We start from the raw sequence: 24768 nt of genomic DNA on the forward strand, positions 1-24768 counted from the left end.
ATTTGAATTATTGTTTTAATGAACTTCTAAAAGTTGTTACTATAAAGAGATTGGAATATTATAAAAAAATTCAACCATTAACAAAACAAAACAAACAAAAATTAGTGATTGTGTGTATATTCCTCTGCCTACTTTTTAAATGTAAATCCCGTCTTTTCCTGAGCTCTGCAGTTCAGGCTAAAGCACTTCTGAACTTAATGTCCCTGAAGGTGAATTTTGGAATTTTGTGCTGAAATGGTTCTATCTTTTCTAATAATGAGAAAATGCAAAATAAACCCTGTTGTTTGTACGTGTTAAAAATTATCTTGTTAGGAATGTGTGGGGTACAGAGACCTTACAGCCAACTGCCTCTGTACAGTGACTGCACAAAGAAAGTGATGGCACAAGGGAGTGAATCTGCAATAAAAGCCCAGCAGAGAGGCTGTGGGAATGAAAGGAGAAGAGGCAGGGGAATCATGGGGAAGAAATCAGAAGTAGAGGAACTGATACTTCCCAGATGGTGGGAGTGGAAATTAAGAGTGCCTGGTATGAGATGGAACCAAGGGGATGCTGGAGAGGGGTGGGTGAAGGGATAGGGGTGGGAGGAGGAATGGGATGGGGTTAAGAGGGCTGGAAGGGTGAGATGAGCTACCTTTAGATGGGCAAACAGTGCATGGGAGTCCAGAACTGTAATAGGAAGCCTGAAGTGGGGAAGATAAAGCCATGAGGAGACACCAGATTGTAGAGATGGAGTAAGAAGAGAGCAGCTGGAGAGATGGGGGAGGTGAGAGACAGAAAAATCCCCTCCCAAGAGAAGAATGCAGTGCAGGAAACCTGATTTCCATTCTACAACCTTGCTTTATAGCACATCCTTCCGGCACACGGTATGCCTTCCACAGGTATGCCTCAGTGCTTGGGTGGACATAAAGTGTTAAATGTTATCAGGTGAGGAGAACAGCAAGTGCCTTGGGCATGCTGTTAAGGTAACTGGGTCAACAGTTGGTTCATTTGGCATCAGATTAATCATCTGTATTACCTCACTTCTGAAAGCCTGAGTCCAATGAGGTAATGCAGCACAGTGGAAAGAACACAGATGTACAAAGAAATGTCTTCTCAGCTTATTATGCTATTTATTATTACCTGTAATACAGTAGCAGGTAACTTCCTAATGGACTTCTCCAATAGAGCAGGTAATGTCTAACCTAATAATAAAAACTAGTCTGTAGTAGCATCTCCCAGGGGAGGGTGTCAGATCTGGGAACTTTTGATAGTTCTCAATTGAATTGAAACTTTGTGTTTGGGCATTAGGGAATATTAGGGATTTAAGGAATATTTGAGTGTCACTCAGCATATATTCAAGCATAATAGTTTTATAAGCAATGTGTTAAAAACTGGCATGAGGCACTGTAAATATTAAAAGTATCCTTGTGAATGGCTTGTTACCACATTAGATTGAGCTAAGCAGTTGTGTACTGCAGGGATGGACTCTCAGCTTTACCTCATCATCAGGGATTTGAAAGAAGGTAAATAGCATGTTGGGACATTTAAGTATATGTATACACATTGAAGTATATAAGTATTAGCAATGAGAAAGAGAAAAAAAATCAAGTGAAATAAGGGATTATTTAGAGTAAAAATCTGGAAACTTCTTTACCATGTGAATCTGCAAATGTCTTTTAAGGTAAACTTTGTTTTTAAAGCATGAATAAACAAGACTTGGCTACATTGTTAAACTGCAGTGTAAGGGTCAGCTCTTCACTGGAACAGGAGAAACAGAATTTCTCACTGCAGCTGCAGTGACAGAAGGTCCATGTATATACATAGCTGCTCCTGGGCCAATTCCCAGCTCTGTTTTGCCCAAGGTGGGAATTCCAGGTGACTTACTGCTGCAGTGGAGCTCTGAGTGGCATTTACAAGGAAGGGTTTTTCATTTATTTGAGGACAAATAAATGTAGTCCTTTAAGGAGTAAAATGGAAGCATCACACTGCTGGCAAGTTAGATATTTATTTAGGTTTATCATATGCTTTGATATTAATAGATACTTAGAAGGACTATCTGCGTAATATTAATACCATTGTTTCTAGATCACCATAAAGTCTGTTACTAATTTTGGCAGTAATTTCCTAGTTGCATAAAAGAATCTATCCCTGCAAGGCAATGAGCAAGTTTTTTCAAACTTGCTACCACTGACTTTAATCAAGCATTTTTCCCAATTAAGTACAAAGAGGTGTATAATTTTCAGAACCTCTTGCATAGCTAACACACTTACTTAACAAATTTCAACCTAATTGGTAAACTTCCCTAAAGCCTGACTGAGATGTCATGCATTTTAAAAATTCCATTTGTATTATGACAATATTCTTGGGGCATGACTTTTTGTTAAAAAAATTTCAGTTTTATAATATTAAATCCAGAAAAGACATTTCAAGTTGGTATTTATTGGGTTGGATATGTTTGCCTGCTTTTTAAGGAGCAGAAGCATTAGTCTAGAAGGTTCAAATCTCCACATTACTGTTGTAAGTATGTGTGTGTGTGTAAATATAAATAACAAATTGCATCTTTCTAATTAATACAGAAAATTATCTTCAGTCATTAAACTTCCTAAACACAAGTGACCAGTGAACATCAAATGTCATTAAACACAAGTGATCAGTGTGCTTAATGGCAATATTTTTCAGTTTCTTTTTTTCTGTTTTGAATCATGCAATCACACACGTTTTGGATTCAAATGATAGCTATGATTTTATATAAACTGTAGAAGAACTGGCGTGGTGTCCTAAAAAGCTAATAAGTAGATGCATTCATAATTTAAGTAAGATATACTGAATAGCATTTTCAGAAAGCTAAATATTGTCCTAAGGGTTTTCATGGAAAACTAGAGGGTATTTAATTTTTTACATCAGTGGAATAGGAACTAGATTGATTTCAACAAAACAAAGCAAAACCACTATAAAATTAATTTTAAAATCACTGTATTAGTTATTCCAGATTAAGTTTTTTTAAAGGTTGAAGATGGTATTTCGAAACCTTGAAGTTTAATTAAGCATTTAACACCAAACTATCACATTCTGGGTGAATATTTTAGCCATTAAGCTGTTACATAAAAAGCAATTACAGCCAAACTGAAAAGGAGAGGAGCTGCTTCTCTGTTCTGCTTTGACTATTTGAAGTGGCCCAACAATGTGAGGTTGCTGTGGGGATATATCTAAGGCAGTGTTGGCTGTTGTGGATCCTGTTCTGAGATGATGCTTACCCAGTAAATTTATAAGCAAATTTCACCCAGATTTATTCAAGTGATTTATAATTTGGTTATTTTTTTATGGTTTCTGTTCCACAGGCTGATTTTAAGCATTCAACTTCACAATTGGTAGGCCCTGAGGAAAAGTGTCCTGGAAATGCCACGTCCCCACAAAGGCAATGATTGGCTGACAACATGGGGAAAATTCCCTTGTATATACAGAAAGAAGTGTCAATGCTGGTGTTTAAATTCTTAATATGTTAACAGCCTTCTGTGCCATTTCAGGTGCCTGAGGTTCATGCTTTGTATAGTTTTGTACATGCTTCCTTCCTGACAAAGGCATTCATTATCATTGGGTTGCCATGGAGTACTGATCACATGGATCTGGGAATAATAACCCATTATGCTAATATAGCTTGTCATTGTTTTTGATGCGAAGTGATGTCCCATAACAACATCTGATGCTTGTAACTAATGGAATTTATGGTAAGATCACAGGTCATGGAAGAGTGTTGGCAAAATTGCCTACACTCTCGCTTTGAATTCTCTGATTACATACCGATTAGCAAAACCATTTGTGCATCTTTAGGTCAGTATTCTTCTGGTTTTAATGTCTTTCTGCAGTGAGAATCAGAGGTTTCTAACAGAACAATTCTGGCCAATTTGCTTAGTGCTAGAAATGTGTGTTTTTCTTCTGAGCTCTCCTGCCCCTTTAGGAGCTGCAACTTTGATACTCTGATTATATAATTTCTATTTGTATCTGGATGTACAAAGAGAAATCAAGTACTGATAGGAATTCAGACTTCTGCTTCTTGATATTATCATGATTAGAGAAAGAAGAATCCTTCTTACAACATCTGTATCCTAGCTTTACCAATGAGAGATTGTTCTCAGATCTATGTTTTCTACTAAATATTCAACAAGTCATAAATTATACAGCCAGAAGAAACACTGTGTCATCCAATCTGTGCTCCACATAGAACAGGCTTTATGGCTTCTCTGAATTAATTTCTGTTTGAGAAAAAGCACATCTTAAAAAAAAAAAATCTTAATTTAAAATACCCAGTAATGGAACAATCAGTACCAGACTTAATAGCATTCTGACAGTTAATTTTCTCCTTCCTTTGTGTTTAACTTCTTTAATGCATTTGTCTACTCTAAAATTCCAGACATTGGATGTTTCTGAACAAAAATCAGTCTCTTGGCAAATTTCTATTCCTGATATTCATGCTTAATGGGCACAGAAATCATCTCACCTAACTTTCAGGCATCCTTAGCGTTTATATTTTACATCTTATACAATCAAGCCTGGTTTTCCTGATAGCCAGTGAAAGAGGTACAGGGGTGCAGTTCCGATGAGCTGCTTTAGACATGTTTATTGTAATGAATCACACTTTGGATGTGCCTGAGTGCCTATTCTGTCTAAAAAAGGTGTTTGGGGATAAGAGGTTCCATGAAATATATTTTGCAAATAGGTGCCATTGTAGGAACAATAAGTGCAAATTTCTGCCATTAGATATGATGGTATAACTTTTTCATGGTCAAACTAAACTAAACTTCAAGGCAAATTTGGCAGTCATGAGTTATTTTTTGCCTTTCTCGAATGTTCCCTAGTTCACCAGTGTCTTTTCTCAAGCTGCAGACACCAGAACAGGACTGAGCATCCAGCAGTGGTTGCAGAGCCACTGACAATGAAGCGAGTAGGGCTTTCCTGCTTTTGCTTTTTTTCATACTGCTTGAAAAGGCTCTCCATAGCTCTTCAGGTCACAAGAATAGCAGCCTGTTTCCAACACATTAGTCATCCTGGTCTCAGGCCTTTTTTCATCATCAGTGTTTCCCAGGAAGAGAAAGCTGCCTTCTGTCTATGTGGCCTTGTTTCTGGGTATGCAATCCTCCACTGGTTAGAATTAGTATCTCATGTACAATTTGCTTGTATTAAAGTTTCAAATGCTATTCCAACAGAGTAGAAGGACCTTTTTGCTATTTTTCTGTCACCCTTAATTGGTGTTTTGCCTGTAAACTTTGTAGAAGAGTTTTTCTTTCATGTCATTACCAGTAATGATAAATAGTACAGAACAAAGAACTGGTCTCTGTACCTCCACTAGAAGTACATTCATTACAGTATGATTCTTCCTTAATTCGTAGATGTTATCTATCTTTTAATCTATATTGGTTGTGAATGTCGATTTTAAAGTTTGGTAAAATACCAACCTATTGCCAAGCAAAAATGTAAGACTACACTTTAAGCCTTGCTAACCAAATTTATAATCTCATAAAAAGATATGGTTAATTTAATAAAATTTACTTTCCATGAACCTATGATTATGGCATTGTATTATCATACTTTGCTTCTTTATTAATCAAATGCAGACACTCCAGGATGAGTATCAGGCCAGCTGTGCTGTGGTTGCCAGGATTGCCCTTGTTGACACTTGAGAAAATCTGAAACAATATTAGTTTTGTTCCAGCCCTCAGGAATACTGAATTTCCCTTTGAATATACTATAAAAAGCATATTTTTATTATTTTCAGATTTGATTAGGCTCTTTGGTTTTTCTAATGAATTGCTCTGTTTTTTCAGGGTTTAAGCTGTTTATTTGAAAAATCCAATGTGAACCCTAGGATTCTTTCTTTATTTTCATAATTAAATTACACAGAGTTCATCTCTATAGGCGCCTGTTCCTCTCCAAATTCAATAATGTATTTCTGGCATTCCAAAACATTTAGATGTTTCAATGCATGGAAGGAGTTTTCTGTCATGGCCCACTGACCAGCATGAGAGCAATGTCTTGTCCATGTTGTATTAGATATTTGCAACTGACTGGTCATGCAGAAGGTCCCTTGGACAGCAGCTAAATTCCATGCACTCCACTTATCTGTTCAAGTGAAAGTTTCTCAGTGGGCAGCTGCACACGAGCCAAATTTTCAGAAACCTTCACTGAGCTCATGTGGATGGCAAAATACATTACCTTGTATTTCAGTCCCCACAAAAAGTATTTCTATCCTGGAGCTGCAGTCTACCAAAGCAGCAAACGTTTGCTTTTAGGTTTGTGGCTGAGAAGCAAATGAACCCACTTTCAAAGATTTGTTAATGTAATGTAATAAAGGGTTATTCGATACAATTACATCGTAAATTATTAGATACAATAGCATCATAATGGTCTGTGGCTAATAAAAGATGTCTGTAAGCAAAGAGGCCAGATAGCATTGAATATGGAAGATGGACAATGTTACGAGTGTGCTCCTGCTGTCAGTATTAAGTAATGACATTAGTGACTCAATCATAGAGTAGGGGATTGATAAAAAATATTAATCCAGATTTTGACTGCAATATTTTTTCTTTCATTTTTCTTTGTATAGATGTTACTTTGTGTGCTCCCCTGTAAAGTGAAACATGAATTGATGTCTCTCTCATGTTAGTCTTTATTCAGAGAAATCCCTCCTGTGGTGTCATCACAGAAAGCTTCACAAAATTTTGTGAAAGTCTTCTTGGTTTGTGATGGTTTAACTTGCCAGTCCACAGATCCAGCTTGTGGCTTGGTTTGCTGCTGGTGTTGTGCCATTTTCCACCCACATGAGCAAAGGCAAGAATTTGAGCCAGCAGCAGTTAAAATGCACCACAGTGCAGTTTGATCCATACAAGGTGCTCTTGAAGGGGCTACAGATTTAAGAGTGAGAGTCATCACTAATAACTTTGGGTATCTTTGTTGTCAGTTCTGTTTCAGTAATCACTGAATGAGTGATAGGTACCTCTAGAAAGTGATTTATTCTGTCTTAAGATAAGAATCTAAGAAGGATTTGATGGATCACCTAGAAATGTCGGTCTCAATTTACCCAGAGCCTGGATGGCTAGATTAAGTTTGATATTTGGTTGGTAGGTGGCTAAATTTATAACTTTTCCTAAAAGGCACTCATATAGTAGATCAAGTACACCAGAAGATGCAAGAAAGCAAGTACAGTTTTAAAGATTTTCCTTTGTAGTACCACACTTTGAAACATAACTAGACATGACATCTGTAATATGGCATGAAATAAAGCTGTACAAAACCGACTCTTAATTGGTTGAACAGTGTTATGTCAGGAGAACTAGAAGCTGTTTCTTTTTATGCATTGGTAATAAAGTACTGCTTGTTTGAGCAAGTGCATCACAACACTCAGGTCTTCATACACATGTGTACATTGCTCAGAAGACACATCATCCGCAAGCGATATGCTATTTCCATTCCAGTGAAAGGTGTTTTAACAGCATGATCCAACATGTCAGTAGTTTGGAAGAGTAAGTGTGAACAGACAACAAAAATTCAGGGACAGTTCCAGTTCTGACATCTGAGGTAGCTATTGCAATTGGAATAGGACTGAGATGCAAGCATTTAATGTCTCTCTCTGGTAAAAAATAAACTGTTTAAATACATGTTCAAAATTCCATCTTATCCAGACTTACAGTTGTATTGCAGAACATTTAAGTAGAAAAGAAAAAGTATATTGTCGCAAAGAGAAAATGTATCGATGTCATGGCTTAAACCCAGCTGGCAACTAAGCGCCACAAGGCCACTTGCTCAGTCCTGTGTGCAGGCAGGTGTTCAGCCATCCCCAGGAAAGCTGGCTCTTCATTACAGCTTAGAGTAACTCAGGAAGACAGACATTGTAACTCTGAATGACCCCTCTTCCTCCTTCTTCCTCCAGCTTTACATGCTGAGCATGACACCACATGGTTTGGGATATCCCCCTGGTCAGCTGGGGTCAATTGTCCCCGTTGTGTCCCCTCCCAACTCCTTGTGCACCCCCAGCCCACTCGCTGGTGGGATGAGAAGCAGTGAAGCCCTTTGGCTCTGTGTAAACCCTGCTCAGGAGTAACTGAAAAATCCCTGGGTTATCAATGCTGTTTCCAGTACAAATCCGTAATGCAGCCCCACACCAACTACTGTGGAGAAAACTAACTCCACCCTGACCAAAATCAGCACATTAGGGAAAGAAGATATAGGTCACATCATCCCTGCTTGCTAGTCAGTCCTTCTTCTGGAAGTAACAATTCCTTCTCTTTTGGACTCTTTTAGCCTTGTACTTCCTCGGCCCTTTTCCAAGTTCCCTAAAAATAATTCTTCTGCTAACACCCATCAACCACAAAATTACAGGAATGTCTTCATCTCCCTGTCTCTGAAAAGGAAAGCATATGCAACAAAATGTCTGTCTAAAAATCTTACAGGAAGCTATTTTCTGATCCAACAAAACCAAAGTGGAGCTTACCCTTTTTGCCCTAGTACCTGAAAAAAGTGTAAAAGAAGAGTATGGATGCCTTTATTCAAAATCAAATTATTTTTAAGCTCTATTTGAGCCCAAAGAAATCCTGGTGTAGTTTCAGAAATAAACCTTGTCTCTGTTTTAATTTTTTTAGAAAAAAACCCCAACAATTACTCCTCTGAAAATATCTTTTCACCCTTCTTTGGAGTTTTTTCTTTTGAAATAACTGGAAAAGGTAAAAAACAACCTTGTGAAGTTATGTAGAAAATATACCAAGATTTTGAAATCTTTTGAAAGTATATTGTTAATCTCAAGTCAGCCTTCAAAGAGGCAGCGTGTCATTACCATATAAAACACAGAAACTGAGAAGCATTTTTGTTTGATTTGGATCACATCAGAAGCAACAAAGATATTTCCTTTAGTGAGAAGCCACCCCTATATAAAACACTCAAATGTGAAAATTGTAGATTTTCCACAAGATTTTCCATGTCATTTAGCTCTTTCAGTCTTTAATCTCATAATAAACCAAGCAATTTCTAGAATTTGTGCAGTTAAAAATCTTTATGTTATGTGCATCTATTCCCACATATCTTCAGCACAGTGGTATATATAAACAAGAATATAATGATTTAGAGAAAAAAGAAGCAGAAAAATAGGTAGGTGAGCAAAGAGAATGAGAGGGAAGGAGAATTGCTTTCCTGCCTCACTCACATGTCTTGCAAGGATCTGAGATAAGAACCTAGATAATAACCACTGTTACGCTGCCTAACCCCTGACCTGCCAGTTAGGAGAAGGAGAGAGGGAAAGTCTGTATCATATTGGATGCTTAGCCAAGTCAGTGAAAAGGCCTTTAAAAAGTTGATGGACACATATGCCAGGATTTCCTATTTGTTTATTTGTTTTGGCAGTCATCATTCTTGAATCGTCTGCATATGCAAGGGGAGAAAATGCGTTCCACTCACTGCTTTCCTCTACAGGCTCTCACATCAATTACCCCTCTCTTGCAGAGAATTGCAGTACTCCTCTGAGGATTACAAAGCTTAACACTTTCCTGCCATCAGCTGGGATGTGAGGGCCAGAAGATTGCTAGTTTGGCTAATAAAGCCAATCCAACAGTTTTATTCTTTCCAGGGTTCTAGGTTAAACGAGAACCTTCAGCTTCAAAGTTAACAGGCATTTCACCACATCAGTCTCAAATGAGACCTGTCTATATGTTACAGTCGTGTACGGACTGTTCTAATGTTTCCCTGAGTTAGGGCAAAGATATCTGTATTAAATTGCTTTATCCTGGGGGGGTCCATCACAGAGAATGGCTGCTTCATAAGCATCTCTGAGTGGAATGAACATATGAACTCTTTGTAGATGTGCAGAGAAGAGCATTCCCCACAAGTGCTGTTTCAGCATCCATAAGGCCTACTGAGTGACCATATATTTATTTCCAGGTTGCATTTTGTTTCTATCCTGCAGAGGATTGGGTCTGATTGTTAAAAGATTACCATATCTGGGACATGATCTTAGGCTCTGTTCTGCAAATCATTGTCCACCCTTGGATTAAGGGGAGGGCTGAATTAGTTTGTAACAAGAAATTAGCCTTATGTCCCAAAATAATAATTCTTCAGTCTCACTGAGATTATCACATGGTCTGTTTTAGGCTTGTTTTTTTATAAGATACTCAAAATAAATACAAGAATGGAAAGTATGTGCTCACACACACACACACACACACATGCACACACAGAACATTCAAGCCTCCTTTTCCTTGGGTAAAGTAGTTGGGTTGGCCAAAGCTTACATTTTACTGGCAATTCCGCCACTTCTTAGTGAATGTACTAATTAATTTGTCTCCTGTTTTCTGTCCTTGCTGTTCCTTGAGTTCACATGAAATTTGTATTCTCCTATTATGGTAAAAGGAATAGGAAGTTTGGACAAGAATTGCCAAACCAAGTCTACAGGATTTGGAACTGTCTTTTGTAGCTCCACAAGTACTGTGAAAAGAGTGGAATAAGTATATCTAAACCTGGCAACAACATTTTTTCACTAAGTACTCAGACAGAAATAATTTAAAATATTGGTCTTATCTTAGGTAAATTGGTAAGCAAGTCCTGGAGTGCCTTTATCATGGAAGATACCTTCTTCCTTTCTCTTCCCCATGCCAATTTACACAAATTAATCTCCTGAGGCATGTCTCTTTAAAGAAATTAAGGAATCGGAAATGTATAAATTAGCCTTTTCTCCCTTATAGTTTCAGAATAATCAAGCATTTGAAGATACTCATTTTGGAAAGCTGAGGTCATCTCAACACTTTATTGGATATCCTCCCAAATCTGTTCCCTTTAGACTTGTTTTCCAAATGAACTGTCTTGCTTCAGAATCTTGAACTTCTATTTTCCTCACTGACCCTACTGTCTCTTCTCTCTTTTATCTTCTAGACTAGATAGTATTTCCTCTGGCATAAGGATTTCCAGGCTTTTGTTTTGCATGTAATTGTTTAGGTTTTATCTTTGTTGCATTGCACACCATCTGTCTAACTAGTCAACCAAAGAAACTCTTCCTGAAGAATCCTGTATTTGGATTAACTAAGCTTTTGAAAGTCAGGATGAGTTGGGATAGTTTTATGTCATGTTCTTGTGTGAAGACAGCTGCACAAAATGACTGATTGTCTTCTCCAATAGTTGCCTGAACAGTTTTAGACAGTCTTTAGAGTCTGGAGTATTAGAACACATGTTTACTGAGATATCACAGAATGAACTAGGTTGGAAAAGACCTATAAGATCATCAAGTCCAACCTATGACATAACACCTCCTCACCAACTAAACCATGGCACTGAGTGCCATGTCCAGTCCTTTTTTAAACATGTCCAGGGACAGTGACTCCAGCATCTCCTTGGGCTGACGATCCCATTGCCCAGTCACTCTTTCAGTGAAGAATTTCTTTCTAATATCCAGCCTATATTCCCCTCGGCGCAGCTTCAGACTGTGTCCTCTCGTTCTGTCAGTTGTTGTCTGGGAGAATAGACACACCCCCCGCCTGCTACAGCCACCTTTCGGGAAGTTGTAGAGAGTGATAAGGTCACGTCTGAGTCTCCTTTTCTCCAGGCTAAACAACCCCAGGTCCCTCAGTGGTTCCTCACAGGGCTTGTGTTCCAAGCCCCTCACCAACCTTGTTGACCTCCTCTGGACACGTTCAAGAATCTCAATGTCCTTCCTAAACTGAGGGGCCCAGAACTGGACACATGCAAATTAATTATGAAAATAATGCTTACATTAAACTAGTGCTATTAGTACATAATACTAACACACTGGAATAACATTTTCCTTGGGAATCTTACAATTTATTTCACCAAGTTAAAAATGGATCTGCTAGACCTTTAGTTTGTTTCTTTCAGGAAAAAGTTTCCTTTTTTAATTCTCTATCTATCAATCTTGAATTAATTGGGAATGTTCTTCAAAAACTGAAACAGCAACCTTTTGTGGCACATTGACCATATCCTTGTAAATTAAATTCTTCATGCTTTATTTAATAATGTGTTTTCTTTTTAATATTATAATTGCTGTTCTAAAGCAAAGCAAATTTTCTCAAGAGTTGTTGTAGCAGATGTACAGTTATTCTTAAAGATATGTGGTTTCTCACTGATTCTTGGCATGGGAAAAGAAGAGCTACTAGGTTGGCTTTATCTAAAGGAATTTAGACTGTATATACTTTTGGCCAAAAGACTTTAGTTACAAAACAAAACCCATCCTGTGTTGTCACTGTGCTTTGCATTTCTCTACTAATTGCTTTCAGCTTGGATTGTATGGTAATACATGTGTTCGATATGTGTGGTTTCTTTTTGTCGAACTCCATTATCCTGTCTCATGTTCTTGGAGTGCCTGAAGTAGTTTCACTAATCTGTCAGCATAGTATGTACTTGTGGATAAATATAGACGTGCAGCCACTCTGTGAGTGGTCATCATCATATGCTGAAGCTAAAAATTACCCCTTTGGTTATGGAAAGGCTGAGTTGATCCGCAGGCCTGCTCTAGCTCACATATTGCAGGTCTTCAGCATTTGTCTGTTGAGAAACAATGCCAAGAAACTGAAGGAAATGTCTTCCTCACAAGCAGTGAGGAAGTGTAAAACAGGATTATGAAACAACTAATTTATTTTTCAATTTTAGTTAGAAAAGGATTGTAACTTTTCTAACTGAAGGAGTGGAACATTTCAGGTATTCACAGGCTCATGGATATTACAGTAGCATGTTGGAGAAAATCCAGCGTGATCGGCTTTATAAAGGGGCTCGGTAGGTATGAAAATACTACAAGTTGATGTTTGCGTTTGTCTTATTAGTTTCTTCATTGTTGCTAAAGTGTAAATTTGACACCGTTTACTAAAAAAATGCAACCACTGCTTTTCTGCTTAAAGATACTGAAAATTCAGTAACTGTATGGCTGAAGTTATATCAGTGTAGCACAGATTCTTGGCTTGGCAGATTGTTCAGTTGTTTTGATTCCTCTTACGGGTCTAAGAAAAATAGTGCAGATCATAACAGGGACTATCTCTTATGATAATTTAATTTGGTACTCATCCCCAGTATCAGCTTTTGATAGTGTGTTGCCCTAAAACTACTGTGCTTTTTTACAGCTGTTCTTCTGATCAAGGAAATGATATGGAAAAATCTAGCAGTGATTTTATGTCAGGAGGCCTTTCTGTGGCAATAGTATATGGTTGTGATGACAGCCATGTGTGATATTTCACTGATACTTCCATATTTATTCCTTGCCTTTAATTTTCTTAAAATACATAAAAATGAGAAAATTATGTGGTTGTAGCCTGCGCTAAATGAAAATACTTTGTAGGATCAGAGTAATTTAAAAGTATACGAAATACAGCTTATTGCTTTTAGTAGAAAAATAAGGGACTGTGTTAGAAACAAGAAAAGGTGCTTCAGACAGAATTACAACCCCAAATGGCATAGACATTTTGTAGTTGATCTAGCATGGTTAAACTTTGTTACAGATTTTCGTAGGATAGGAGCTTTAAATATGTATACAACTTTCTAAACTTGATCTGGAGATTCTCTGCTATTGCAGAGTCTTTGGGAATCAGGGTTACCTGATTTTGCAGAGTCTTTGGGAATCAGGTTACCATGGTCTCCTCCATGTGCATCACCATTCATTCTCCTGGGGGATGAGCTACTTTTCTCTAGGTTAAGGGTTTAGCTTATGTGGTGATCAACACCCTAAAATATGTAGACATTCAAACTAAATGCTTCTGTGGTCTGTTCTGATACTTCTCTTTGTATAACATTTATTATTTTGAAATCAGGCAGTAAAAACTAAACTTATTAAGGAAATCAGTATCTCAAATTGAGTATAACTCCTTCCTTCCACCCACCTCCCTCCATGTATCTTCAGTATGAACCCACACAAACTATATATGGTGATTTCTCATGTTCAAATTATGCATTTTATTTAATGGGGCAGGGTTTCACTGATGGTAGATGGTAAAACTGAGCCCATCCTTTTTACTGCTACTTCTAAGGCTCACATTGTAATGTGTCAACATAAATGAACCAACCAGGGACGACTTTAATGCAGCTACTTCTTAAATTTTGAGTCCTTGATTTCCAATTTTATGTCTCAGAGGCAACTTTTTCTGGTGAGTTTTATAGGGCTCTCAGTCTAGGCATCAAAGCTATATTCTGTTAATGCTCATACATTATCAGTATAGAAATCAGTGATAGTCTTGTCACTGGGCCAGATTTTTTCAATGCAAATATGAAACATATGCAAATGCTGGAGATAATGAACCCGAAAACATGCCTTAGAAAGCCAAACCTATATATAATAGTTCATGACCAACTCATGGTCAACTCCAGACCCTCAGAGTGTTGGCAGTGTTAGCTTTCACACTGAAGATGCTTAAATGGAGTTAACAGCTACAAAATGGTCTTTTAAAAACCTGAACTAAATCAATGTCATATGTCAGTCATTTCTCTAACTGCTGTAATTGCTGTAGTAATGATAGATGTTAACCCCCAGGATGTGCTTTTTCTGTATTTGGGGAAAGGCTGTGAAGTTCTTTATTTCTGATAAGAACTAGAATAAAAAGTCTTGGTGCACTGGCAAATCGCACAAATAATTGCATTCCTCCTCTATTACAGTGTGCAAATAAGTGATTTTTTGCTCAGATGTCTGGGAAAAAAAAATTAAATCCGCCTGTGTCACAAACCTAACAAGAGTCATTGTTAAAAGGCTTCCTACTAACAATGACCATGTGGATTTAAATTCCAGCCTCAGAATCCTGGCTGAATGCTCCGATGATTGAAGATTAGGGTGGCAGCTCCCAGGTAGCATGGCTAAGGTTTGGCCAGGATGTGGAGCGTGCCTACTCTCACACAGCGCCTGCCTGCCTGCCTGCCTCCCTTGAAACCCCCCGATGTTCTGAGCTTAGTGGCCAGGTTTGAAGCAGAATTGCCGAGGAACAGAAGGCAAGTTTGTGTTCGATTAGATTGCTGCAGATTCCTCCGAGCGGCAGCCTGGGCTGGCTGCCTGGCCCCAGCCCGGAGTGTTGTGCTTGGCAGGGGCCGCGCTGGCGAGCAGCCCGCCCGCCCGCCCGGGCACAGCGCTCGGCCCCGAGCCTGGGAACGGCGCGGGGAGCCCGGCGTGCTGGCGCTGCCAAGGACGGGGCTCGCGCGGCACAAAGGACACAAATCCTTAAGAAAGTTGGTTTCCCTACTCACCAAAATTTTTTCCTGACTGAGCACTTGGAGATCGAGCTGATTTCATGGATAGATGTGAGCCGGTCAAAACCGCACATTTGGCAAATATATTCCTAATTGTAAAAATGTTGTCTGACTCCATCCTAAAGCTATTTGTGGAGAGATTTCCATTGCCTAGAGTATTTGATAGTCCATAAAAATTTGCATCTGATCCTTTGCATCCCACTGTCTTCGTGTTTAAGTTTTAAGAGAGCCTGGGTGATGACAAAGGAGGACTTTGAAGTAGATTATTATTGAGAACAACAGTGTATTTTTAGAACAAGTTTTGTGTAGTATAAATGTAGGAGTTTTATGCACTTTGTTTCTTGCAGAGAGTCATAATGCCAGGAAGATTCTATGATAATGCTTTTGCCCTCAAAAATCAAGTGAAACTTTGCAGGAAACAAATCTAGCAGGAAACATCTGTCACAGTGGGAGAAGTGCTGCTGCTGTGCTGAAGAGTGATGCTGTACCTCGTCAGTGAGGGGTTATTTTCAAAGAAAAGTATAGATGTGTTACACTTCCAGAATAATAGCTACATGAAGAGAAACATTTCTGTCTTCTATTATAGTCATATAGGATCTTCTAAACAGATTTTTCTAAAGGAAAACACATTCTCTTTTCTCTAGTGGATCCTTTATTATTTTTCAGTGTGTAATTTTGGGTTCTTATTTAAAAACTCTGAAACCATAAAGTTTCTTTTTTTAACTTTTTTTTTTCATTTTTGTTCAGCAATGAAGTGTTAAAGTCCATAGGAAAGGTCAAAAATCTAATTTATTGTTAAAACAATCATATATCCCTAATAATTAATTTCAGTAACACTTACAATTCTGTACCTCAAAGGAAAAGTGGTACTAAAGGTATTAGATGTGAGGCAATCATCATTGTAGTTCATTCTTCTTTCTCTCTTTCTTTCTTTGCAACTTGGATGCGACATATAATGTAACAGTCTGGAGTGCAGTGCTATGGGGAAGTGCTGTAATGGTTTTAGTTCACAATATTTCCATGGTTTGTATTGCATTAAAGCATCTCTGTCCCAATCACCAGTAGCGCTCGTGGGCATTGTGACACTTTTATTGCATTCAGAGTGGATAATGGCTGGTCTTGCCAGTGTTACTTAATTTGCTACTTTTAAAGTTTCTGGCAAAACTAACCGAGAGAGGTGCTACCAGTATCTGCCTGAACACCAAACATTACTTTCATTGCCAATAAGAGCTGAGCCCTGAGGATTTTGAGTTGTAAATCTTACGTGTAATGTGTAAAATGGTAATATTTGAAGTGCTTCCATTTATTTTTCCTTTGTTCACAGAAAAACAGCAAGTAGAGCTCAGTCTTGATACTCATTATGGGGAATTCAATCACAGGATCACTCTCAGCCTTTACTAACCTAGCCAGCCCCTGACCATCTTCGTGGTCCTCTCTTGGCCTTGCTTCAGAATAGCAATGTCATTCTTGTATGGGAGAGCACAAATCTGAACAAAATACACCAGGTGTAATCTCAGAAGTGCCAGATGGAACTGTAGGGTTTGGTACTTTCAGGAAAGCTAATGCGTAATTAATGCTTTTTTGACTGTGGAAAACATTCCGTGTCTTACTTTTCATGTAAGATTTATACTGGTAACATGTATGTTGTTTTTTGAGTAATTCTTGAATGACCTCAGTATAGATTACAGGAGAATAAGATCCTTTACAACTCATCATAGTCAAAAGACCAGACTCCTGACTTCTGGAAGGCTAAGCCAGCTTGAGTAGCAATAAAGAATAAATTTTTGTTACTTGACAGCTGAGTTACAGGTCTGGCTTGCATGCAAAAGATAAAAAATGAGGATGTTTTTCAGTTAGGTGTCAGCAAGTCTCACCATGTTAAAAAAAAAAAAAAAAAAAAAAAAAAAAAAAGAGGATTGAGTATGCACTGTATGGTAAACACCACTCAATTTTAATATAAAAGATTTCATCTTTGATTTCTTCTTACAGTTAGATAATGTATATTTTATCTATGGTACCATGGAAGTTATATTGATGTGTTGTGTATTTCTTTGATTAAGCAGCTCGTCTCCAGTTTTGCTTTGAAAGTGTAGTGAACTGTTGAGGTGCTCTGTGAAAGTTAAACCCTGTTGAATTACCCAGAAATTAATGTGCCTTTTCTACATTTCAGCTTCTCCAGTTAGTAACGGATATATCAAGCCACCTGTCCCTCCTGTTTCTGGTACACAGAGAGAAAGAGGACCCCCAGCCATGTTGCCCATCAGCATTGACCCGGACAGCAAACCAGGCGAATATGTCCTGAAGAGCTTGTTTGTTAACTTCACTACCCTGGCTGAACGCAAGATTCGCATCATCATGGCAGAACCTCTGGTGAGTAAAAAGAAACTCCATGTATATATGTATACTGTGCTTTGAATTTGTTTTAAAATCAGGCTTGCTTGCTGTGCAATGAAGAATATTTTGCTTGTTGTCTGCGTCGGAGTTTGATATTGTTTCCCAAACTGTAAGATCTGCTGCTATGGCAGTAGGAATGTTGTGGGAGAGGGCAGAGGTATGAAAAATATGCCATAGGGGTGACATGAAAAGGAACTAATATTTAATTTCTGTTTGCAATGTGGGCACACAGCAATGGGATTGAGAGGCAGAAGGGGTGTCAGCCAGCATAGATTTCACTGGGAGAGCTGGGAGAGCAGTCACTTGAGTCAAAATAGATTAGAAAACACTGAAATATGATAAAAGCAGTATTTCTGAACATTACAAGTTTTCAGCTAAAACATGAAAATGGCTACCACTGCTGGCTCCTCTTTTAGTTCTGACAGTAGTAGATTTCACAATCTAACAGAAGACTATAGCACCTATTTTCCAGATATGAAAAAGCATGCAGCACTTGAGAAAGGAGTTACATTACAAGGTCTTGCACAGTGAGAGAGCCATTGTTATTTGTATTTTTAGGTAAATTTAACACACGTGTATGTCTGTTACAATTTGTCTTATGTAACTGAACTTCCAGGACTTTGCTCATTTAACTTGAGGTTACATTTTATATACATTCTTGCTATTTTGATTAAGGAAGACTATTTCTATAACTTATATTTTAGTTCTGATGAGGTAAGAAAACCCCAAGACCTAAAAATAACCAAAAATCTCTATTTCTGTACTATAAGGGAATTTTAATAAAATCTTAGAATTTTTTTGTTATAAAGTCCAATGTAGAATACTTAGTTCGGTTCCCCATTGTCAGGATATTTTGAAGGGGGGCAAAAATAAAATTTTCTTTATTCTGATGGCATCTGTTTAGCTTTGATTTAGATTCAGAAGCATTTGATGCTTGGCAAGTTTTACCAGGCTTTCTTCTAAAACATTAGCTAGATGCAAGATGACAGAGCTATCTTATGTAATTTGGAAATAACACCAAAAAAAAGCTTACAGTAAAGAATATTATGACAAAAATCCGTTTTTTTCTTCTTTGATAAGTTCTCTCCAAATCACGAGAAGTAGAATAAACTGACAGTCATAGAGTAGGTCCTTCTGAAAAATAAAATACCAGCAGCTATTTATTACCATACAGTCTTCGTATAATGCCCAGAGAACATCTTTAAAATTGTAAAACAAAATGTTTATAAAATTACTTGACAAGATCAGGAAAACAGCAAGAAGACCAGTACTGAGGACATAATTTCCTTGCAGCACTTTTGTTACTCTTAAACATGAACCTCTGCATTTTCATGTAAGATTTCAGGAATGGATTTTTTCCCATTTCACCTTGTGTTAAGATGATTTTGAGTTGCTGTGTGGTAATATGTTTTTTTTTTCACTTTGAGAAACTATTATTATCTGAATGTTGATCTTATTCTAGAGGTTGTTCAATGGAATTTTGTTTGCTAAATTCAATGTAGAGTGTAGAAATATTACAAGAGACTGGAATGTCACCTTCTTGTCATCGTTTTCAGAATGTATTTTTTACAGAGGTGTGACCATGAGACACTAACAATAATTCAATTACGTACTCACATCTCATTAGTACTAATAAGACTTACAAGCCATGGCATGCTGCTGTTTGAGGTTGGCTGTGACCAATGAGTAAGCAGTGTTCTGTAGACATTCAGTCAAAATGATCTTGAAATAATTAGGTTGTAATGAAAGAAGTGACAAAGGAAAATGGCAAAAATTATTCTCAAATAACAACTAAGAATATAAGTCTACCCTTTTGGTGAGGTAGCTGCTGGATGTTTAGCAGCTTTGTTCCCACATTTTAATCAACTCATTAGAATTGTGACCAAGAGGTCCCAGGGATTTTGGAGACGAAGTTTATAAATTGATGGTGAAAAGCTACCTTTTGGCCTTTTTTCACAATAGGTAGTCAGATGGTGAACTCTTTGAAGTTTATGTTCTAATTAAACTCAAGTGTACTTCAAAGGAAGTCAAACATGCACAGTGCTCAACACTGAGATATTTCTAGCTTGATATCTCCAAGTCATTACAAGATATGACAGTTTAATTTTATAATGAGTGATGAATATTTAGGATATCTTCTAGAGAAGATAAAATGATCTGTTTATAATATTGTTGCTTTTGCATCTCTTTTATCACCAAGTCAGCTCACATTAAAGCTCTGAAGTTACTATGGTTAAATTAAATATTTATTGATACCTTTTTTACCTGGATCATTCTTTTGATACACATATTCTGCCTGCTTATACTTCCTGATTATCATTACTGTTGGTTTTATGAATTTTTCTCTCTGTTTCTTTGGGTTCCATATGCCCATGTGATACATCAGTCTCTTTCTTTTGTGGTACACACAGAGCTGAAGTGTAGAATACAATGTTCTGACAACTATGTTGGAAAACCATGCTTGTGTCACACCATGAGTTGCAGATTCTAGAAAGGCACTAGAAAGCTTTGCTATTTTCTAGGGAGTCAGTGAAGGGCACAGCAAATCCCACCCCTTCCTGCAGCCCCATGAGGTCTCATCTGGGATAGCAATATTCCAGCGGGAGAGAAAGCAGAGGGCAATGTCACCTACTCCTCCTGCTGCCTTGGCTGGCAACTGAGTATCATTTGATGTTTTGGTTACTGGATCTGGCAGTGATCATCACAAAACACACTCCCCAGTTAATATATTTTCTAGATATGAGTATAATGTCAACTATCCACTGCTAAGTCTTTAATCAAGTTAAAATGGAAAACTTTTGTTTCCACATTTGACATTTTTTAACTTTGTCTACAGAATATTTTATTCGGAATTTCAGGTCAATTTTTCCCCTTTTTAGGATCTCTGATATATAAAAAAACAATTCAGTAATTATAAGTTCACAATAATGTGGATAATTTTTAATGAATGACTTCTGTACCCAGATTGTCAAGTTATATTATTTCAAATTAAAAGTATTTGACAGCAGACTTGATTAAAGTGGATGGTTCAGTTTATAAAATTAAATTCCCATAAATGAAATGTAAATAATTTTTTTCTTGGTAATATTTAATAATTTCGTGGTTCTTTTCTGTAGATAATTGTTCTTATTTGTGACAAATAGTAAGATTTTATTCCGTCAACCTTTTTTCACAGCTTATTTAATTCATGTTTAATTTTTACAATTTCTTATTTTAAATCTTCTCTGCATTGCTTCACTTATAAACACAATCTGATATTTTATTACTGCTGATTTTTTTCAAGCAGCGGTGACCTTGAAATGAAGCTAGAAAGAGGAAGCCAGGGAAATATTCTTGCCAGTTCAAATGAAAGTATATGTATCATAGCTCTGTAAGGAGAAAACCCAGAAAACAGTTTCCTTTTTTAGGCCTGTTGATTATCACTTTGGGTAATAATTCATCCTGTGCATACAGAGCAGGCTAATCTTTAAATACGGCTTTCAGCAGTACTTACACACAGCTGTGGACATTGATAAAACATAGGGAGCTACAGGCATTGACAGTTGTTAATGGTTAATTTAGCTGTTGGTAAACTTTCATTATGCTTTTCTGCTGCAAGCATCTTCTTTTACTGAGCTTGTCTAAATTCAGGATCTCTCTGAATACTGAACTCAAGAACAGAATTTACTCATTATAGGATTGGGAGTATAAGCATATTAATGTATTCTGCATGTAGCTCCTTCCTTTTATTACACAGGTTTCATCTCACCATTTAGGAGAAAACCCTGAAAGGAGTGATGTGGTTGTCACTAGTGTCTTTATTACTTCCATTTCCTTAAAAGCTTGATGACATAAAAATAGAGATCTATTTCAAGACAGGGCTGGTGATAACAACATAGCAGATGGTTCAGAAGACTGAAAAAAAAGGAAAGAATAATGCAAATTGCAGACACTGACCAACCAATATGTATAATGGGACTGGTTTCTGATTAACTTCAGTCTAGGCTTCACTATGTCTAGGCAGGAGAATAATATGCTAAGAACAGACTTGGGAGAAAAGGAAGTGGGTTTTTTGTTTTCTGAGGACTGGGCTATGATAACTAGTAAGATTTATAATACCAAGCAGTTTTATCCCACAGCTGTAATGTACAATTTTCTGGTTTACATGGACTAAAACTCCAGCTGCATCACACGAGGTGACAACTCCTGTCATGTAATGACACACATTACCGCTACATGTATATTACATTTGAAGTCCTCATTAATAGCTTGGCCTGTACAAGGACTTTGGACCCTGGTTTGTTCACAGTGAATTCACAGTAGTTACTGTAAGGAACAAATAATTTCCTGGAAAAGAGGAAAGGCAAGCTACCTTGCTCTGTTCTGGCTATTCACTCAGAATATGTATGCCCAGACAAATTGACAATTGCATGACTTTATTGGAATACATTTATGCAAATATATATTGAAAATTCTGTTCTCTTTTCTCATACAAAGCCTATCTCCCTAGGACTTATAAATGCTACAAGCATGCCAGCTTTCTATTGTCATCTGTCCCTATCCACCTCTGTGTCACTGAAGGATTATGCCACTGATCATTAATCTAATTCTTTTATTCCACGCATGTTTGTGTTAGTCAAAATCTTGTAAAGCATGTGGCCATCAATCCCAGCTCTAAGGACCTCATCATTCATAATACCATACCTCTGTATCTAATGTCTCATTATTCTTTATTTCTACTGTATTATTTATTTAGCATTTAAATTATAGAAATAAATATTATTATAGTAGCTTTTTTTGCAACAAATAATGTGTAGGTCATTAAAAATAATTATTCTTAATTGTTCTTTCAAGAATTGTCTCTGAAGTACTTAAGATGCTTCTTTATGAAGTTCTGCCTCACTTTATTATACTGTGCTGAGGACTGTTCTCTCACCTCCTCATAAGAAAGTGAAAGTAATATGCACAACATATTACTTTAGGTACTCAATATGTAACCAGAATGTGTATGATGTTTTCATTGTATGGAGCCCCACAGATCTGTTACAGTGGATGTGTTAATTGAATATGCAAATCTATGTCAGTCAGTCGTAGGACAGTCTGGAGGACCAAGAACCTCAGGAGAGGGTCTGTCTCCTAGTCCCCCCAGAAAGTGTCAGCTCAGCAGAGTTCCTTTTCTGCAAGTCATTGACTAGATCCTGGGTCAGCTTTTTAGACTAGTAGCTGGTCTCAGAATTTTATTTAACTTCTAGCCATACCTAAGTGTTGTATTGTGTTTTTATATCTCTGTAACAGTTCTGTAATGGTTTGCCCCTTCACCCCCCATTTTCTCACGGTGGTTCCACCCCGAGCTTTCCCACCTTTCCCTCAATGCCAATGTCCCTGAAAATGCTCAGTCATTCCCCTGTCCCCTCCCTGGCACCCTGTCCATCACTCGGCTCCCCATCCCACTCTCCCAGAATCTTCCACCTTGGGCATTGAGTGAATGGACGAGGCCCAGGGGTCCCTCCCTTGAACTTCCCCCATTGGTTTGTGTCTCTGTCTGTCCTTCTGCTTTCCCCTCCCCCATCTCCCTCCATTGGGTGGTGGGTGTCTCTTCCCCCTGGTTACCACCCCCGTATTTGAGCTGTTGCGAAAGCCTCAAAGGCGCTTTCGGCTGTCAGATGCTCTGGCCTTCGGAGCTCCTCGGAGCTCAGATTAAACCTGAGACTTTTTCCCCGGCCTTGAGTCGACTCCCTTATTGCCTCCTTGGATGCTGCCTCTCCTCCATACCAGGCAGACAGCGCAGTGCTCTGTCTTAGCCGCTCCCCGACTCTCCTCAAGACACAGGGGAGTGTCTCCTGCTGCTGACTGTGCCTCTGCCGGGCAGGCGAAGCCAGAGAGCTTCAGGGTGGGCACGGTGGCACCTAAGGACTTCTCATTGCCCAGAGAAGCTTTAAGTATCCCTGGAAGTATTCAAGACCAGAACAGAGCAATCTGATCTTGTGGAAGGTGTCCCTGCCCATGCAGGGTCCATGCCCATGAGGGTTGGATTTTTATGATCTTTAAGGTCCTTCCAATCTAGACCATTCCATGATTCTATGATTCTGAGTTTAAATTCTGTGTGGACTGTCTCCTTGGTTCTGTTTCCTTTTACTCAGACTTTCCAGCAGCTAACTTGTCTGTTTCAAGAAATCAATTAAGCAGAACAATGGTTCAGTCATCACTCTTTCCTCCTTCACTAATTATCTTCCCTTGGGAGTTCACTGGCTTTCCAAATATAGTTCAGTCCACCAGTGATAATGAAGCCCAAGCTGGGCCAGATCAGTGTGTTCTTTTCTTCAGCAGAAGAAAAGGCAGCTAAGCCTGGGAGAACTCTTCCATGAAATAAGCAAGCTCTACTCAGGAACTCAAAGGATACGAAGGCATAAAATCATGGGAAAGATTGGCCTTTAGTACAAAAGATGGAGAGCAATCAAATACAACAAAGTCCAATGGCATAAAGATCCTTCACTTCCCCCTTCCATTTACCACCTCAGATATAATATCTTCCTGCAGTTATCTCAGTATGTATCTCAGGCTGAGACCTGTAGCAGAAGCCAGGCACTGAATAGTATAGAACTAGGGTGGGTAATCTCAGGATGATTATCTACCAGAATAATTATCTTCCAATTATCTTCCAGAAAGACCTAGAAAGGTTTGTGTGATTGAAGCAGTGATCATAGATCAGCTATCTTCTGTGTAGTTCAGGGGGACATATTGCAGAATTGAAACACAGAAGTTGAGAGAAAAGAGTATGAAGTATGTAGCTGGGAAAAAAAAAAAAGCTGGAGGAAGAAACAAATGTAGGGTTTCAGAAATAATTGTAGGGAGTGCAGGAGAACAGAGTGAGCATCCAGTATGGTCTGATTCCAACATCCATATGAGACTGAGGGGAAAACTTTATGCCATTTAGCAAGTCAAGAAGGAAACAGACACATTTTTGCATAGACATTGGCATCGTCGTTTGCATTTAGATACAGGTCCATAGAACACTCACACATTTCAAAGACAGTGTCAATGGGCACTTTCTCGGTGCTCTCAGGGTTTCCATGGCTGACTGTGTGTGCAGAATGCTGTCTGGGACATGAGCAGAGCTCATTCCATTGGCAAGACTCTGCAGGATGCTCGCTGTCCCTCAGCCTAATTACTGCATGGATACAGTTGGAGGATAGTCAGTGGCACATACAATGGTTC

General features: G+C 38.2%; 1 protein-coding gene across 2 annotated transcripts in view; it reads left to right on the forward strand.

Moving 5' to 3' along the window:
- FRY (FRY microtubule binding protein) overlaps window positions 1–24768 on the forward strand; it is a 159177-nt gene that overhangs the window by 11187 nt on the left and 123222 nt on the right. For both annotated transcript variants that reach the window (XM_053971972.1, XM_053971971.1), the window contains exon 2: window positions 17351–17550. In XM_053971972.1, coding sequence (XP_053827947.1) covers window positions 17351–17550 — 200 coding nt within the window. The remainder of the gene's footprint in view (window positions 1–17350; window positions 17551–24768) is intronic.

The sequence above is a fragment of the Vidua macroura genome, chromosome 2 (genome assembly GCF_024509145.1).
Source record: "Vidua macroura isolate BioBank_ID:100142 chromosome 2, ASM2450914v1, whole genome shotgun sequence".
NCBI classification, from domain to species: domain Eukaryota; kingdom Metazoa; phylum Chordata; class Aves; order Passeriformes; family Viduidae; genus Vidua; species Vidua macroura.